The sequence below is a fragment of the Hemitrygon akajei genome, chromosome 8, assembly GCF_048418815.1.
Source record: "Hemitrygon akajei chromosome 8, sHemAka1.3, whole genome shotgun sequence".
Lineage (NCBI taxonomy): Eukaryota > Metazoa > Chordata > Chondrichthyes > Myliobatiformes > Dasyatidae > Hemitrygon > Hemitrygon akajei.
This window is the reverse complement of record NC_133131.1, coordinates 161,680,696-161,698,944: the sequence shown is the minus strand read 5'-3', so window position 1 is coordinate 161,698,944 and position 18,249 is coordinate 161,680,696. Positions and strand designations below refer to the sequence as shown.

At 41.6% G+C, this 18,249-nt stretch overlaps 1 protein-coding gene across 10 annotated transcripts in view; it reads right to left on the bottom strand.

Moving 5' to 3' along the window:
- kmt2ca (lysine (K)-specific methyltransferase 2Ca) overlaps positions 1-18,249 on the bottom strand; it is a 469,037-nt gene that overhangs the window by 24,307 nt on the left and 426,481 nt on the right. For 8 of the 10 annotated variants that reach the window (XM_073054925.1, XM_073054927.1, XM_073054926.1 and 5 more), the window contains 8 exons: positions 15,991-16,197; positions 14,884-15,048; positions 10,737-10,875; positions 9,066-9,213; positions 8,621-8,805; positions 6,379-6,533; positions 5,898-6,141; positions 5,247-5,407 (listed from right to left, as the gene is read on the bottom strand). In XM_073054925.1, coding sequence (XP_072911026.1) covers positions 5,247-5,407; positions 5,898-6,141; positions 6,379-6,533; positions 8,621-8,805; positions 9,066-9,213; positions 10,737-10,875; positions 14,884-15,048; positions 15,991-16,197 — 1,404 coding nt within the window. The remainder of the gene's footprint in view (positions 1-5,246; positions 5,408-5,897; positions 6,142-6,378; positions 6,534-8,620; positions 8,806-9,065; positions 9,214-10,736; positions 10,876-14,883; positions 15,049-15,990; positions 16,198-18,249) is intronic. The other 2 variants (XM_073054928.1, XM_073054929.1) reach the window with 2 other exon arrangements.

Sequence of the window (18,249 nt, the reverse complement as noted above, 5' to 3'; positions counted from 1 at the left end):
AAAAAAAAAATCAGCCAACAAAAATTAAGATGAACATATACTATAAAATTAAGTTAAAGTGGATACACTGGACATTGTGGATATGGTGGGCCAAATGGCTTCTTTCCATGCTGTATGATTGGATGACTATGACTATTATTCAAAGACATTGACTGCTGGGGACTTCTGTTGCTTATATTGACTTGCTTGTTTTTAAAACTATATTGAAAAAGTAAGAATAGCAGCAGAGAGTCTCGGTAAAATACAGTGCTAGTCAAATGAATTCAAAGATCAGTCAGATTAAAAATTAAACTGATGGATATGTTCAAGAAGAGTGCCATCAAGCTTCTTGAACTCCGCATTATTAACAAAGATGTAGCCTTTAATTGCCCCTTTCAAAGAAGCAACACAATTTAACCTGGTGTTACCAGAGGATTCACACAACTTCAACCCCATCAACCACTTTTTAATCAGATTGTTCCTTATAATATTGAACAGGACAGGGACAAGCTCTTCAGTCCACCACTTCTGCACTGACCATGGTACCAATCTAAACTGCCAGCACATGGTCCATTTCCCTCTATTCTCTGCTTGTTAAATGTCTGTACAAAAGTCTTTTAGGTAGTGGTTCAATGTTTTTATCCCTTCTACTCCTCTTTGGTTTTCCTGTTTCTAATCCTTCTGCCATCTAATTTAAGTTGATGTCCTCTAGCTATCATTCTTCCCATTCTCCATCTCATCCTCATTATGTTCTGCATCCATTCACTGTCTACACCTGTGGAATTCATCTCAAACTGTCTCCCATGTTTATAGCTCCAATCTAGTTGCTTTTTCTTCGTTACAGTTGTAACGGGGGTTTTTTTTCTTTTTCTTTGTTACTGTGTATGTAATCAAAATGGCGTCTTTGTTTGTTACAAGTAGGAATCCTGGCGCCTGTCTTAATGGTAGGAATGCTATTGTCTTTGTTATGATAAGTGCTGGAAGCTTGTTTGGGACTGTAAACTGATTGTTGGTGGGGACTTTTGGGAGTCGGCGCGATGGAGTGAGAGAGAGAGGACGGGGTGCTGGAAGCTGGGCGACGGTACGGACCCCGAGCGGGAGTCCCCGGCCCAAGCTTTTCGGTGATGAGAGGAGACGGAGACAGAGGAGTGTGGAGCGACTGGTCGACCACCGTGGGGGTCCCAGGATGCGGGTCGAGGAGATCGGAGAGGATCGAATACCAGAGGACTTCAGTGATTGAGCTCCAACGGTTGTGCACGAAGTGGTTTGGACTTTGATAAGTTTGGCGCCTTTTCTTTTTTTTCTCTTATTCATATATACTGTATCGTTAGTAATCGCTTAGTTATAGTAATCTTTATAAATTGTACTCATTTAATCGCATAAGGTGTACTGTGTGTTTTTTGGGCGAGGCGGGGACATCACACAGCATCCACACCAGCTGATTACCCAGTTTGGCGGGGCCGAAGGCTGCTCCCCCTAGACTAGAACGAGTTTGAGCGATGCCTGAGGTGACCCAGGGGTTACATTGTGGGTGCGATCGTCCGGGATTGATTTCTGTGGAAGCTGTGTGATCGCCCTCTTTAAATTGTGTCTGCGGCGAAGAGCTGGTGTGCCTTTGTGGGTGTGCTATTGCCGGTTATCTCTGCATGTGTGTTGGGTGGGGTGGCTGCTGTTGGTAGCCCGGAGGTCGTTGTTCGAGTTCCGACTAGCGCTGACGAAATGGTGGTGGTACCATGGGTTGTCCGTACTGTTTGGAGAGTGAGGAGTGACAGGTTGGGATGTTTCAGCTATGGTGGGCTCCGCCCGGTTGTTGGAATAACGTCCAGCCCTAAAGGGGCAGAGACATGGGCGGAGCAGACCTCTCAGTTGTTGGGTGAGTGGCAGTGCTTGGCTGAGGGAAAGCGACAGGGATTGGTTGAAAATTTGAGTAGGCGGGCTGGTAGCGTTGTTAGAACTGTCGGGCGAAATTACCTCGGAGTGACAGCTGCCAGTTCTGGGAAAGTGTGGGAAAATGCGTGTGGTTCGACTGGAAGTCAAATGCCGCAGCTGGGGGGCTTATCATATCCGTGGCAGGAGATTGGTGGGAAGTTTTTAGGGTATCCCTTTTGGTTAGGAGGGCAGATAAATTGCTTGCGGAGCCAGGGGGATCTGTCAAGGGGATCGGTTGTTCCGTTGATCCGAGAGATGTCGGGAAACTTAGAGGAGGCCCAGTGGGGGAACGGCTTGGGGTCTCTGGGGGAGCACGTTCCCAGCAATGTACCAAGGAACTCCCGCAAGGAACAGACCCTATTCCTGAAGGCTTAGAGGGACCACGCACTCAGGTGTTGTTACGGATGGATGGAAGTCAAGTTAAAACCATCCTCGGCACCGGGGCACCGGTTAAGTTGCTGTACAGTTTGTTTTATAACCGCTTTTGGAAGCCTTTACCCTTGATGACATTGACGGCACTGGAGATTTGGGGTACCAGTGCCGGTGATTATAAAGACGACGGTTGTTGGTCAGTGAAAATGGAGTTCTTAGAGGCAAATGTGGAGGTGACTGAGGTTCGTGAATCGTTAATGCTGATGTGTCCGGACACTGTTGAGACGGGCCGCGTTTCGGTTATGGAGAGAACCAATATCCTGTTGGTGCGCTTGGGGGCCTGCCCGGAGGAGGCGGGTGAGAGCTGTTTGGAGGCATTATCGATGCACCCAGAGTTTCGAGCTGCTTGTGCGGACGTGTGTAGCAGCATTGGGCCAATACCGAATTCAAACGAGAGCCGGTGGTGCTATGGCCTGGAGGAGTATCTGAGGGTGAGACCCTCTTAGTGGACGCTGCGAAATACCACCAGGGAGGGGAGTTGACTGCTGAAGACACCTCGGTGAGGCAGAGGTTGCGGCAACTGGCCCCTACAGTGTGGCAGACGTAGGCAGCGTGTGTGTGGAATATATTGGGCCGTAGAGGCGATGGCCTATCTGAGTGGTGCGAAGACGTTTAAGGTGCTGGATCTGAGGAGTGGATGTTGCCAGATCCCGATGAGCGAGGCCGCCAAGGAGAAGACGGCGGTTAAAAGTTTCCTAGGAGTCTTTCCGGTCCGAAAAGATACCACAGGGTATCTCCGGAGCCCTTGCAACCTTCCTGCAGGGCATGTGGAAGACCATGGGGTGTGGAGGCGTTTGGAATTTTGACGTATGTGGATGATCTCCTGGTATTTGGATTTGCCTCAGGAGAATATGAAGTGAGGTCGTTGCTGGAGCGGCTGAGAACTACAGAGTTAGTGTTTTCTGGACACGTGCCAGGGCTGGCGAAGGTCGCAGCTCGTGAGTGTCTGTCTCTACGGAATCAAGTTTGAAATGAAGACTGAGAGACCGGAGAGAGTGATCTGGAACCATTTGAAAGACTTACAAGTTGGAGAGAACGAAGAAAGTTGTTTGACTGAGAGCCACAGCAAACTGAGAGCCTGGAGAAGGTAGTTTGTGGAGGTGAAGAAATTGCGGACAAATCTTGGAAGGGGGAAGCGGTAGCTTGAAGGGAACCTGAAGATGACCATCGACAGTTCAAATGAAGTGCAAACCTGACGGTTGATCTGGAAGAAGTCATGAGGAGAAAAAAAAAAGAAGCTGGAGAGAAGTGCAGTGAATACTGAACTGTAGGGTGACCAATCGTTAACTGCTGCTTTTCAGGTCAGGGTGGAAGAAGTTGTTGGAGTAACTGCATTCCAGATTGAGATGGCCGGGATGCAGGAGTCAGAACTGCTGAGCCAGGGGCCAGAGAAGAGGATAATCTAAATTGCAGGAGGCTGAAGAGACTGCAGGAGCAGTGCAGGTCACGTGTTTCCGTTTGGAGAAGATCAAACAGCAGCTACCGATCAAAGAAATGAGGAAGAATACGGATTCAAAGGCTGATGGCTGGATGTGTGGTACATGCTGCCTTTTGCTGACTTTCCCTCGATTGAGGAAGAGACCTTTGGCCCTTCTTCCACTGAGTCAGGTGTAGTGGGGAGGGTTAGCTGTGTGCAGTGTGGGGTATGAGTGAGAGGTTGAAAGAGGAGTTGGTAGTGGACCCAAGGTATCCCCAGCTGTGTCCTAGCCTAAGGGTTTAGGTGAGGGGGGTACGGAGGTCTCAGAAGGGTTAGGGAACGCCCAGATAGTTGGCCTATATAGCTCCTAAGGAACAGGGCGTGAGGTTTACTGTGTGGGGAGGAGATGTCACTGCTGGTGTTTGGGTTATGGTGTGTTGGCAGGAAAGGTGACGAGTTATCTAATAGTCATGAGGACATGACTTTTATTTGGTGGGGGGAGAGTGTAACGGGGGTTTTTTTTCTTTTTCTTTGTTACTGTGTATGTAATCAAAATGGCGTCTTTGTTTGTTACAAGTAGGAATCCTGGCGCCTGTCTTAATGGTAGGAATGCTATTGTCTTTGTTATGATAAGTGCTGGAAGCTTGTTTGGGACTGTAAACTGATTGTTGGTGGGGACTTTTGGGAGTCGGCGCGATGGAGTGAGAGAGAGAGGACGGGGTGCTGGAAGCTGGGCGACGGTACGGACCCCGAGCGGGAGTCCCCGGCCCAAGCTTTTCGGTGATGAGAGGAGACGGAGACAGAGGAGTGTGGAGCGACTGGTCGACCACCGTGGGGGTCCCAGGAGGCGGGTCGAGGAGATCGGAGAGGATCGAATACCAGAGGACTTCAGTGATTGAGCTCCAACGGTTGTGCACGAAGTGGTTTGGACTTTGATAAGTTTGGCGCCTTTTCTTTTTTTTCTCTTATTCATATATACTGTATCGTTAGTAATCGCTTAGTTATAGTAATCTTTATAAATTGTACTCATTTAATCGCATAAGGTGTACTGTGTGTTTTTTGGGCGAGGCGGGGACATCACACAGCATCCACACCAGCTGATTACCCAGTTTGGCGGGGCCGAAGGCTGCTCCCCCTAGACTAGAACGAGTTTGAGCGATGCCTGAGGTGACCCAGGGGTTACACAGTAATTCTCCAGTCTTTGAACATCACCTCTGCAACCTCTCCAGTGCATTCAGGGCTGAGAACTTTGACTGATTTCTGTCAACACATTTCCTAAAATAATGCATGCCGTCACTTAAGTGTGGTTTATCAATTAATATTTCACATGATTAATGAACAAATAGAAAAGAATCTTTGAACTCGACTAATCAAAAAAACATTATTTCACCAAATTTTACAAATTCCTATTAAAATGGACTCTTCATTAAACTTAAAGTGAGCACAGTAATTCTGTAGTAAATGCGGCTCGTAGCATAAAATCTCATACCTGCTTATTATATGGAAGGTCTGTGAGCGTCTTCCGTACACCATTACCAAGCACCACAACATCACAATGTCGGCACCACTGAGGTTTAGAGGTGGTAGAGCTGTTCATGACTGCTCGATTATCTGCTTTGAGTGCCACCATGCCTGCTACAGGGAAGACAACTGCATGAAAACAAAATAGCAGAACCATTTCACCTGCACTTACTAACACTCAGAACTTGACAGATTATTGCAAAACCGTCAGTTATTTAATCTATATAAGGGTAATGAAGGGGACCTTTCTGAACTGTGCTGAACCTCTCTCCCAGTAAGAGTAACCATCCCTGATGATTAGGTGAAATTGAGAAGTGACACTGCAGAGTATACTGATGTACCATGTTACTGGAACTGTTTTCATTTCTCCTTACCTGTGTATATTTTAAATGGTCACAGCAGGTTTTATTGCTCTTTATTCATTTTATAAAAGTCATGCATAATGCACATCAGTAAGTATCTTATTAAGTATTTCTTAAGCTGCTTATTCATGCATATTTAAGTACAAGTGCTGTAAAACCTGATTATACAGTAGTTCTTAAGCTACTGAGCACAAGTTGAGAGAAAACAGTAGCCTTAGCATAATGGTAATGGTATGCATGAGTTTAAACAGACTTACCATGGGGAGGAATCATATATGGGAGACTTGAAGGTCCAACAGGTCTCATAACCTTAACAGGACCAGTAAATCCAGGGTGAGAAGCTTGAGCTATTAGTGATGGTCTACCTTCAAAGGATTGGTTAAACTTGTATGGATTTATCAAAGGCATCGGAGATGGTTCAGGCCCACTGCTGACTTCATAACTGTTGGGAACTTTAACATGCAGGAGATCAGCCACTGCTGCCACAACACCACCAATGTCCTAATTTTGAAGAAACAAATTTAAAAAATCATATATTGTCCTTACGAGTTGCTAAATGTAGAGCCAAACAGAAACAAAAGCTGTTGTTCAAGATTTTAAAAACAACTTTCATGGCTGAACTGTAAGTCAAAGCAGGATGTTGAGGAAGAGCCTTTCAGTACAGGTAAAAAGTTCATAATTTAGACAAAATAGAGAATAAAGAAGTTAACTAAATGCAATTGTATAGCACCGTCTCACCTCAGCTGCATTTGGTGTTAATGTAAGTGCTACAGACACAAGGCCCATCTTAGGTCCATTTTGGGACTGTGCAAACTGATTTTTAAAATACAGTGATGAACCCATATTTCCAAAGGTCGGTTCCATTTTAACCTCACTCCGTCTAGCTTCTGAACCTGAAATCAGAACAGAAACACACATTAATGTTTGAAAAACCTTGGGAAAAAAATCTTACTGCTCACACTATATACGACTTTATTCAGAATTCAGTAATAAAGAAGGTGCATGTGTAAACGTGAGTGTGAGTGTGAGCATGAGACCTTAAGACACAGAGTAGAAGTAGCCCTTCAGTCCATCAAGTCTGCTCTGCCATTCCATCATGGCTGATTTTTTATCCCTTTTAATCCCATTCTCCTGTCTTCTCCCTATAACCTTTGATACCCTTATTAATCAAGAAACTATCAATCCTCTGCTTTAAATATACCCAATGACTTGGCCACTTGAGAGAGAGGAGAAAAGCAAGTGAGAGTGCAAACAGTGTGGAGAGAAAAATTAATATATTTCATTTTAATTTAACTATCTGTTAGAGATATCACCAAATTTCATGGGTTTTAGAATGAGTAGGTTGTAGGTTACATGGCCAGCACAACACTGTGGGCCACAGGAACTGTAATATGCTGCAGATTTAGTGCATTCATTGCTCGATGTAATTTCAAATTTATTTCAATCTAATGATATTGATGAAGATCAAATTCAAACATCTATTCTGATGACTTCTGAAAGGGCTTCTTGCCCATGTTATTGCCCTGTATCAAAATACTGTAAGGTCGCAGCCTCAAAATAGAGAGGCATCCTTTTAGGTTAGAGATGAAGAGGCATTTCTTTAGCCAGAGAGTGGTGAATCTATGGAATTCTTTGCCACAGGCAGCTGTAGACATCGTCAATATGTATATTTGAAGGCAGAGGTTGATAGATTCTTGATTGGTTAGGGCATGAAGGGATATGGTGATAAGGCAGGAGATTGGGGCTGTGAGAGAAACATTGGATCAGCCATGATGAAATGGCAGAGCAGACTCAATGGGCCAGATGGCCTAATTCTGCTCCTATATCTTACAGTTTAATGGTCTAAGTAGAGAGCAAGTAGTGCAACAACAGTCCACTCTAAGTAGTAGAGTCTGGAATAGGTTCTGCTTCAGTTGCAGACTAACAACTTTCTTTTGACTTTGTCTTTGCACATAATCAATGAACTTTAACTAGGAATCTAATAACATCACCTGATTTACACTCAAATCAATATTTTACAAACCAAACTACAGCATCACTCTAAAGAAGTTTTCAAATCATCTTTGTTTTCCATGCATAATCTTATTTTGTTTTGCTCTCCTTTACTTGAAACTATTTAGGTTTACCCTGAATTCAACATTCCAGCTGCCATTTCATGTTACTATTCTAGATGATTATCAAACAGATTCTATCTTCCTTTCAGACTTTCAATGCTTCATATTTTCAGATTACCCCATGTCCTTTATAATTGCTGACGGAATACCTCACTGATACTGACACACTGCACATGAGAGAGACCACTGGGTAAATTACATACAACAAAAAGAGACTTTAAAGAGCCACAATCTAATTGGTTTTCAGAGGTCTTGCTTTGCTGGGATTATGTATATACTCTGGAGACATTTCTATATGCATTTTCGCAAAATATTACTACCAAAGATCTACCTCAGAAAAAAGAAAATTTAAACAAGACTTGTGGACTTAACTCACATCCTATGGATGAATCAGTTTGTTCAAACAACAATTAAGATGTTCTTTTACAATCACAATTTTGTACTCCCCACTGCAATGCATCATTTTTTTTCTACTCCACTTAATCACCAAATAACTTCAGTGAAAATCAGTTTAATCTGCAATTGAGTCCAAGCATGCCAAAAAAAATGTAGAGCCCATCTGCCCAATACACACTTTCCTCGAGATCAAGGGCAGATATATTTTCTCAACAATTCCTGCTGAGCATTTATGATACATAGACTGTCCCAAGATATGCGATATCAATGTGACAAGCTAAATCAGAGACAAATCAACCACTTTTCTGGTTCTTTGATTCGATTAACTGCAAAATATTTTTACTGCATTATTTTAAACTTTATTCAAAAGATGCTGCATGTTTTGGATAACGGGGAAAACCGTTGAGAAAACTTTCAAGTGCTGCAAATAGCTTTGTAATTAATAATACCATTAACGATTGCCCCCTTACCTTTGCCTGTGGAACTTGGAAGCATGGGAATTACTGGAGACGGAGCTGGGTCAGGTGGTTCCTCTTTCACCAGGGAAAGATCAGGATACCGGCTGATCTCCTTACCCACCACACTTTCAGGAGATGATGATGCTACAAAGCTATCTAGGGAGTCACGATCGTCATCACCACAATGGTCTTGACCTCTGTAAGAGATTTGGTGTTTTTTAAAATATAAACAAGAAGTATAACCAAATCTCAATTTATTACTAACTTTCTACTTTATGTTTATTCAGAAGGTAATTTTGAAATGTCAAAATAGTAGGAATAAGCATTTTAAGATGAACATGCAATTTAGCAACAAGACTGAACAACTTGGGTTTATCTCTTTCTTCACACAATAACACATATTTGAGAGTATTTACTCCAGGGCTATCGTGATTTAAAAGAAAACAAAACACCAAACCTTAGTTCCTCATGGTTGTTGTGAGGTGGAGTTGGTAGAGAGGCAGGAACATCTACTGTTTTCGGTCCATGGGCCAAAGCTCTTGCTAATAAATCATCCTCAGGTCTAAAAGGTAGCTGGTACTGTTTTGGCCCAAGGCCCTTGGTAACTGAAAATACGAACGTTCATTTATTGAATGACCTAGTTTAAAGGTCTAGGACAATATTTAAGCCTGTTGCAAACCACCAAAGTAAATATTGAGGGTAGAAATGACAAAATAACACATCTTTTTAAGCCAAGAACCGAACTTTCAACTTTCCCCTTCAAAATCATTCTATAAATCATGGTTTCTGTTTTAGTACAAAAAATTAATAATGCAAATATATTTTTCTGATACATAGTGCATCATGATCTTTCAAATCAAAGCTTAAAAAATGTTGTTACTCTAAGCAGGGGATCCCCCTCAGTTAATGGTAAGGCTCCATAATATGAAAAAGTTGGGAACTCCTGCTCTAAAGTTCTCTCCCGAGTCAAAACCTTCCCTCTACCATGACATCTTCATACCCCCCCCCCCCCAATGATTACCCTCACAAGCATGAGAAAATTCTTCTTAAATGCCAATTCTACACGTAGGGAGATAGTGAATGCATAATTAAAATATGTTGGGGATTTATTGACTTCATCAAACAGGAAACTGTGATTTTCCAAAACTACATCAGAACAAGTGTACAACCCAGATTACTTGTCAGCAGCTTTTAATTCCTGGGAATTAACATATCAAATGATTTGTCCTGGGCTCTGCACATTGCTGCAATTGCAAGGAAGGTGTACCACTGTCTTTACTTCCTTAGTTGCTTAAGGAGATTCAGTTTCTCACCACTCAACAAAACCTCTACAGAAGTACTGTTGAAAGTATATTAGCTGGTGGCATTGAGGTATAGTATGCACAGGAATGTAAAAGCCTGCACAGACTGATGTACTGTTCTCAGCCCAATATAACACAGGCATATCCCTCTCCACCACTGGTAGTTTCTACAGGAGATGCTGCTTCAAGAAGGTATCATGTATTATCAAACATCTGCACCACCCAGGCCATGCCATCTTCTCAATGCAACTATTGGGCAAGAAATACAAAAACCTTAAGTCCAACACCATCAGTTTCAAGAGCAGCTATTCAACCATTCCATTGCTGAATCAGCAGCCTAACCCTAATTACTAAAATTAAGCTGAACTATGAGCATTGTGCACTAAAGCAAAATTTTTTGGCTCTAATTGTATTATTTTTTCTTGAAAACAATACGTACCATTTATGTTTTTAGTGAACACTGCTTATACAATGCTTTGTGCCTGTGGTGATAGTTTCCACTGCACCCAAGCATAAGCAAATCTACCACTAATGTATCAAGGAAATTAAACTTTTTAAGTAGCATGTCACACTGCCTTCACAGTGTCTTGATGGCAAGACACAGCCATGTGGTCTTGCCACCAACTGAGGGAGTAAATCTTCCAATTCATATGGAATTCCTTTCTGTAACACTCATCTTCAATTGCAAATGATAGGTAACGAACCACGCATAGAAAAAAAATTAACACATTGGATTGATTTTCCCATTTTAACTGCAAATTCAGCGATTAACGATACACGTCAGATACTCTCACTGAACAAACTGGGACACAACTCAATTTCCGTACCATCGTGATGTCCGATTACTCCTGGTTTACCAGAAAGCTCCTCCGTTGTAGCAAAACCATTCACCATCTTCTGTCTAGCCACAGGTGGTGGTGTAGGAGGCAAGGAGGCTGGTGGGGTGGGAGGATTGCTAAGGTTGTTCTGTTGAATTAAACAAAAAAAAATGTTGCTGTCTTATATGAAAAACAAAATCCTTTTGAGAAATTGCTATTTTGTCATAGAAAGATGTGGTTTTCTGCAAACTTTTACCTGAGACAACATAATCTTTTACACAAGTAAAGAAGAATAAATATGACAGCTCAAGCAACTAGAACTGATTCACTGTGGCTTCATGCACCAAAGAAGAAGCCACCATCACTCTGACTCGCAGTTGCTTTGTATATTTAGTCAGTGATGTGCCAGATACTGGAATTTTGCACTTAGAGAAATGAGTGTCATACAAAACTTTCACTGATGTGAGCAACATTAAAACATTAGCTTATCTTGACCTGGTTGAGCTGGCTAGCCATCTGCCAAACATTCCTCCAGATCACGGTACACCCACAGAGAATGTAAATCAAAATATTATACTATAAACAAGTTAATAAAATATAAATCAAAATGCATGCAGTAAAGCACAGCACAGGTAAACAGCTCGCTGTCTTAGTAACAAGATCTCAGTGGTGATTCAACAGTCGCAGAGCCTGAGGGAAGAGGCTGTTATCAAGTCTGGAAGTCCTAGTCCTGATGTTTTGTACCTCTTTCCTTACAGTAGTGAGTTAAAAAGATTCTGGGAGGGGTGGGAGGGACCCTTCACAATACTTTGGGCCCTTCAAAAACAACAATCCCGCAAATGTCACAAATGGGGGGAGGAGGAAGGGAGACCCCAAAGATCTTCTTGGCAACTTTTACTGTCCCTGCAGGGATGGAGCTTTTGTACCACACAATGATGCAGCCAGATAGGACACTCTTGATGGTGCTCCTGTAGAAACTTGTTGGAATGGGGGCAGGAGTCTTGCATGTCTCAATCTCCTCAGGAAGTGTAGACTCTGCTGTACCTTTTGGACTAATGATGAGATGTCATGAGTCCAGGTTAGATCATATTATGTGCACATCAATGAACATTGTGCTCTTCACACTCTTCACAGCAGAGCCATTGATGTGCAATGGAGAATGGCTGACCTGTGCCTTCCTGAATTTCCCAATCATCTCTTTAGCTTTGCTGACGTTGAGACTCAGGTTGTTGTTCTTGTACCATGTAAAAAGCCTCTTTACCTCCTCTCTGTATGCCAACTTATCTTTGTTGCTGATAAGACCAACCACTGTAGTATCATCAGTGAAGTTGATGTGGTTTGAGCTGAACTGGGCAGTGCAGTCAGGAGTCAGCTGCAGATTAAGTACACAGCTCTGGGGGGGGTACCAGTGTTCAGCGTGATGGAGCTTGAGATGTTACTGCCAACTTTCCATCAAGAAATCCAAGATCCAGTTACAGAGAGGATGTTGAATCCCAATGAGGATAGTTTATCCACCAGCCTCTAAGGAATGATCATGTTAAACGCTGAGCTGAAGTCAATGGACAACATTATGGTGTACGAAGCATTTCCAAGAGGCCTTTCAACATTCGATAGGCTTCAATGACGTCACCTTGCATTCTTCTGAGCTCCAATGAGTACATGTCCAGAGCCACCACATTCTCCTCAAATGACAAGCCTTTCAATCCTGAATTCACTTACATAAACCTCCTTTGAATTCTCTCCAATATCAGCACATCTTTTCTTAGATAAGGGGCCCAAAACTGCTCACAATACTCCAAATGAGGCTTCAACAATGCTTTATAAAGCTTCAAAATGACACCCTAGCTTTTATATTCTAGTCCTCTTGAAATGAATCCTAACATCACATTTGCCTTTCTTGCCAGCGACCCAACCTGCAAATGAGCCTTTACAGAATCCTACACAAGTACTCTTAAGACTCTTTGTACCTTGTATTTTTGAATTTTTTAATTTAGAAAACAGTCTACATTTTTATTTCTTGTACCAAAGTGAATGACCATACACTTCCATCACTATCACTTCTTTGCCTATTCTTCTAATCTGTCTAAGTCCTTCTGTAGCCTCTCTATTTCCTCAAATTGATGTGCCCCTCTACTTACCTTCATATTGTCTACAAACTTGGCCACAAAGCCATCAATTCCATCAACCAAATCATTGACATATAATATAAAAAGAAGCATTCCCATCACAGTATAGTGGAACACCACTAGTCACCGGCAGCCAACTAGAAAAGGCTGCTTTTATTCCCACTCTATGCTCCTGCCAATCAGCCAATGCTCTATTGCCGCTGAAAGCACTTCATGATTGTTGAAGTCTGGGCAGTAATTGTGACACTGGGCAGTAATCATTTATGATATCCATCATACTATGGGTATGTGGTCTGAGTTTTTGAGGTAAAGGCTTGAAGGGCCCACGATTGTTGGTATAACCCAGGTCTAATATATTCTCTCTTCTGGTCGCAAAGTTGACATGTGGTAGAACTATTTTTAAGTTGTCACCAGCAACAATGAAATCACCATCAGCGTGATTGGCTTCCAGGTTGCAGATTGTGCCATAGAGCTGGCTGGAAGGCTAATGTAACGATGTTCTGCAAAATCTGGACAAGAGTAGCTTCACCACTAGTCATTCTATTGATGCACGTTGTTAGGAATGACATTGAAGAAATAGCTTGTGAGGGGTAGGATTTAACAAGTGAGATTGGGCAGTCTTGAAAATCAGTGTTATGCAAATAGCATCTCATTACCCACATTTCCAAAGGAAATCTCACCGAAATGAACAGGAAAAAATGCAGGATGCATTTTGAGCAGACTAGTAAAACGCAGTGAAAAGTAGGATCATAAGAAATGCTAAGCCGAGAAACCTCAGAGCCAGTGAGCAGCATGGTAGTGTAACCCAGGTTAATTAAACCCAAAGATGTAATGTTAGAAAGCTCCACCTGTGGAGGGATGAAACTGGGGGATTGGTGGGTGGCGTGGCCCAACTCTGTGCTGCATCCCAATAAAATAAATAAAAGGTGGGAACCACGGCCCTGATGCAAGAATATACTGATGACCTCAGACAGCCTATGTTAACACAATCCTTCAAAATATTTCTAAAGACTAGAGACATTTAGAAACAGTTAAAACACAACTGTAGATAGAAATACATTATTAGTAAACAAGATATAAAGTAAAATAAAAATGAAACTTTAAATCAGGGTTTAAGCTGACAAATGAATGGGGCTATGCTGGCTATACCAGCCGTGGGTAACGTACGGGTGAGAGACCACTTAAATAATGCATCCTGCTGTTTAACTTAGGTTAGTCAGACACACAATCTCCAAACTGTGGTGCATCCAGTGATGAAGCCAGCTGCTGATCCCTGGTGCACTTGTTACATCTGGGCTGCAAGGACAAGCAGTGATATTACAAATGCACTGACCTATGGGAAGTACACAGCCAGTAGTTCCCGTCTGAACTGTTGGGTAAAGGTTAAGTATGATCTAGCTTACTATGTGATAAAAACAGTTAAAATTATTGATGAAAAACTGGGTAATTAAAAAAAAAAATGTTTCCACGCATCACAATCTAAAAAATGTTTCCAAGCATAGCAATCTAAAAATGACAGCCAAGAAAGTAATTTTAAATCCAACTGATTTCCTTTGGAAATAACCTGAACCTGTGTTTTTTATCCTCATGAGAAAATCTGCAGATGCTGGAAATCCAAAGCAACACACGTAAAATGCTGGAGGAACTCAGCAGGTCAGGCAGCATCTACTGAAAAGAGTAAGCAGTTGACATTTCGGGCCAAAACCCTTCAATCAGGACTCCCATCCACTGCCACCTACCTCATAGTTCACTTATCCCCACTCCTGTTTCTACTCCTACCTGAGATCCATAAACCTGTTTGTCCGTGTTGTCCAGGTTTCTGCTTGCTCCTGCCTCACTGAATTTAAATCCGCATATCTCGATTCTGTTTTATCCCCACTCATTCAGTCACTTCCTACCTACATTCGTGATGCTTCGCACGCTCTTGATCTTTTATCATCTGAACAGATTCATATGCAAGTTGATTTCAGCTCTTAACAATTCTAGCTATAACAGTGACAATGTTTTCAATTAGTACATGACATACATACCTTGTATATTAACTGAGAGTAATAATCTGGGACACTGTCAAGAGCAGCACTCCCAAAAGACCCGGTTAGCAGATTATCTCCATTTAACTGTCCACTACCATAGGGAGGGAAGTAAGCAAAATTCACACTGATTGTTGGCTCCAGCAATGGGAGAAGAGTCAGTTGCTGATAGAAAAGAAAACAGAATGTAAACATAAACAGGAGGAAATCTGCAGATGCTGGAAATTCAAGCAACACACACAAAATGCTGGTGGAATGCAGCAGGTCAGGCAGCATTTATATGGAGAAACGCTGTCAACATTTCAGGCTGAGACAATTTGTCAGCGTCCTGACGAAGGATCTCGGCCTGAAACGTCAACAGCGTTTCTCCCTATAGATGCTGCCTGACCTGCTGCGTTCCACCAGCATTCTGTGTGTGTAAAATGTAAACATAACTTGATGACCTTCAGACATTTTATTAAACAATCTTACTTTTATGATTTGGGTTTTTCTCAAAATTGCTTTGTTGATAAATTATGTAATTGCTCCCAAAATAACAATGAAAAATACAACTTTTTTAAAACAGGGCATGGCAAAAGTGCTTAGAACCAGGGCTGAGGTGTTTAGAACCAGAGGACATGATATTTTTAAAAACGGTCAACCAAACAGGTCAGACAGAAAAAGAAATTTATTCTATAGGATAATGAAACCTTTGAATTCTCTAGGCTAGAAGGTTGCAAAGAGTGCAGTTCTTTACTTATATTCATGACAGAAATCAATACATTTTTGCATATTCCCCTGAATTAAAGGGATATGGTGTCTGTGCAGGAAAATATTCTGAGATGGTTCAGTTATGATTTTATTGAATGATGCCAGGGACTGAAGGTTGATCCCTGCTTCTGTTTCTTATGTTCTTACCAGCAAAAATGTCTATAGCACTGTCCAAAGTCCACTAAGGAATAAAATTTTTCTATGTAATTTTGTATTGGAAAAGAAATAAATCTGCACAAATGTTCAGAGCCTTTCACCATACTGGCAGAGACAACTGCTTTTGAAGTGTTTTTCTCGTCTAACTACTAGCATGAACAGTTTTAAGGCAACTTGGAATAAGTAGCAGGAAATGCATACCTGCTTTAACTGGTTCATTAGAACGTCAGTATTAGGATAGATTGCATGCCTGTCTTCCTCATCCTTTCTTCGTTTTTTATAACGCGACACAGTTTTCTCAGCTGTTTTCTGCGACCGTTTGTTTTTCGAACGCTTCTTTTCGTCCTCTGAATCCTTCCTTTGCAACTGTATCATCTTTCCATCGAAGTTATATCCACTGAGAGGAGTCTACATTCCAACACAAATCAGAAGCTAACTATGATGCTTTTGAAAGACAAGTTAAAATGAAACACCATTTTTTATATTATCTAAATCCTAAACCAACTGCGCACAAACATTTTCAACAGCAGAATCAACAAACTCATTCGTAAAGCCAGTGATGTGGGGGTGGAACTGGACTCTCTGACGGTGGTGTTAGAAAAGAGGATGCTGTCCAAGTTGCATGCCATCTTGGACAATGTCTCCCATCCACTCCATAATGTACTGGTTAGGCACAGGAGTACATTCAGCCAGAGACTCATTCCACTGAGATGCAACACTGAGTGTCATAGGAAGTCATTCCTGCCTGTGGTCATCAAACTTCACAACTCCTCCCTCAGAGTGTCAGACACCCTGAGCCAATAGGCTGGTCCTGGACTTATTTCCACTTGGCATAATTTACCTATCATTATTTAATTATTTATGGTTTTATATTGCTATATTTCTACACTATTCTTGGTTGGTGCGATTGTAACGAAACCCAATTTCCCTCAGGATTAATAAAGTATGTCTGTCTGTCTGTCCTTTATTCCTGAACTTTATTTTCTTTGGTCTCATGCTATGTAGGAAGTTGGTCAATTCTATTTTAACCCAAGCCAAACATTTTTCTTCACCTCTGTTGATTCTCTTCCATGTAAATTCTTTTCATATGTAAAAATTAATCAGAAATTCTGGGTCACTGATAGTTTTTTTAGCTTAAAACTTGGTCACACATACTGTAGTTGCAAAACTGAAATGCAATTCACTCATTTAAAACTTAAAACTAGTGATGCTAGAAGCTAACAAGTAATGGTCCTGGTATGAAACGTGTAATTCACAGAGAGAGAGACACGCAGGCAGACAAGACAGACAGACAGATACACACACACCAACCAGATCAATATCAGCTCTTTGAAGGAGCTGTTTAATGTCATGTATACAAGCAGTCTGAACAGATGTCCAGAACTAATTGGTTGAGATCACTTATAATCAATTACAGTCCTTGAAAGGGTTTGGTCACTGAGCTATCTCTAACTTTTCTCATCCCTATTAAGAATGTATGAACATAATATAAATCTTTGTAAAACATTTCCAGGAATTTACTTTGTGGAAGACTAAAAGAAAACAAATATCATGAACAGGAAAAAGAAACATCGAGAAATGAATATACTTTTGACATCAGGTAGAAGTATTAGTTATTATTTATCAACGATATGTTGCTCTAATGAGAAATCTTTTCTTTTGAAGTCACAGGCAGATATCACCAACCAGTTATACAGGAACACAGGAGGACAGGACCAGGCGGAAATAAACTGTATTATCAACCTGATTATTTCAAAATCTTCCCTATGTTCACTAGTAAAGGTTCAGCTAATACTTAGTGGCTTTGCACCTGCATACAAAGCCATTAAAAATAAACTGAATGCTTTTGTTTTAAATATGCATACATTTTAGCCATTTCATTTAGGTTAAATAAAGACAAGATCTAGTCCCTAAATACCATAATTCAGTTCAGTCTGAGAAATCTGAATTTAGAATTTAGTAAAATTCGAATCATACAGCAGTTAACAGGCTCTTGGGCCCACCATGCCAAGCTAAATGGTGGGTGGCATGGTACCATAGTGCTTAGCACAATGCCATTACAGTGCCAGTGATGCAGGCTCGATTCCTGCAGCTGTCTGTAAGGAGTTCGTACTGTACGCTCTACCCGTGACCACATGGGTTTCTTCTGGGCTTTCCTGCTTCCCCCCCATATTCCAAAGACGTACAGACAAGTTAGTAGTGAATTGGTCACATGGATGTAATTAGGTGGCATGGACTTGTGTGGGCCAAAAAGGCCAGTTACCGTGCTGAGAGAAAATAAATAAATAAATATAAAAATACCCATGTTATTCACATTTACGCACAATTGTTTTTCTCCCCCACACAAGGGTGTTAGGTACAAGGAATAAGTTGCCAGAGGAAGAGATAGAGGTGGATAAAATTACAACATTTAAACAATGTTTGGACAGGTACTTGGGTAAGAAAGGAGGGCTATGGGGC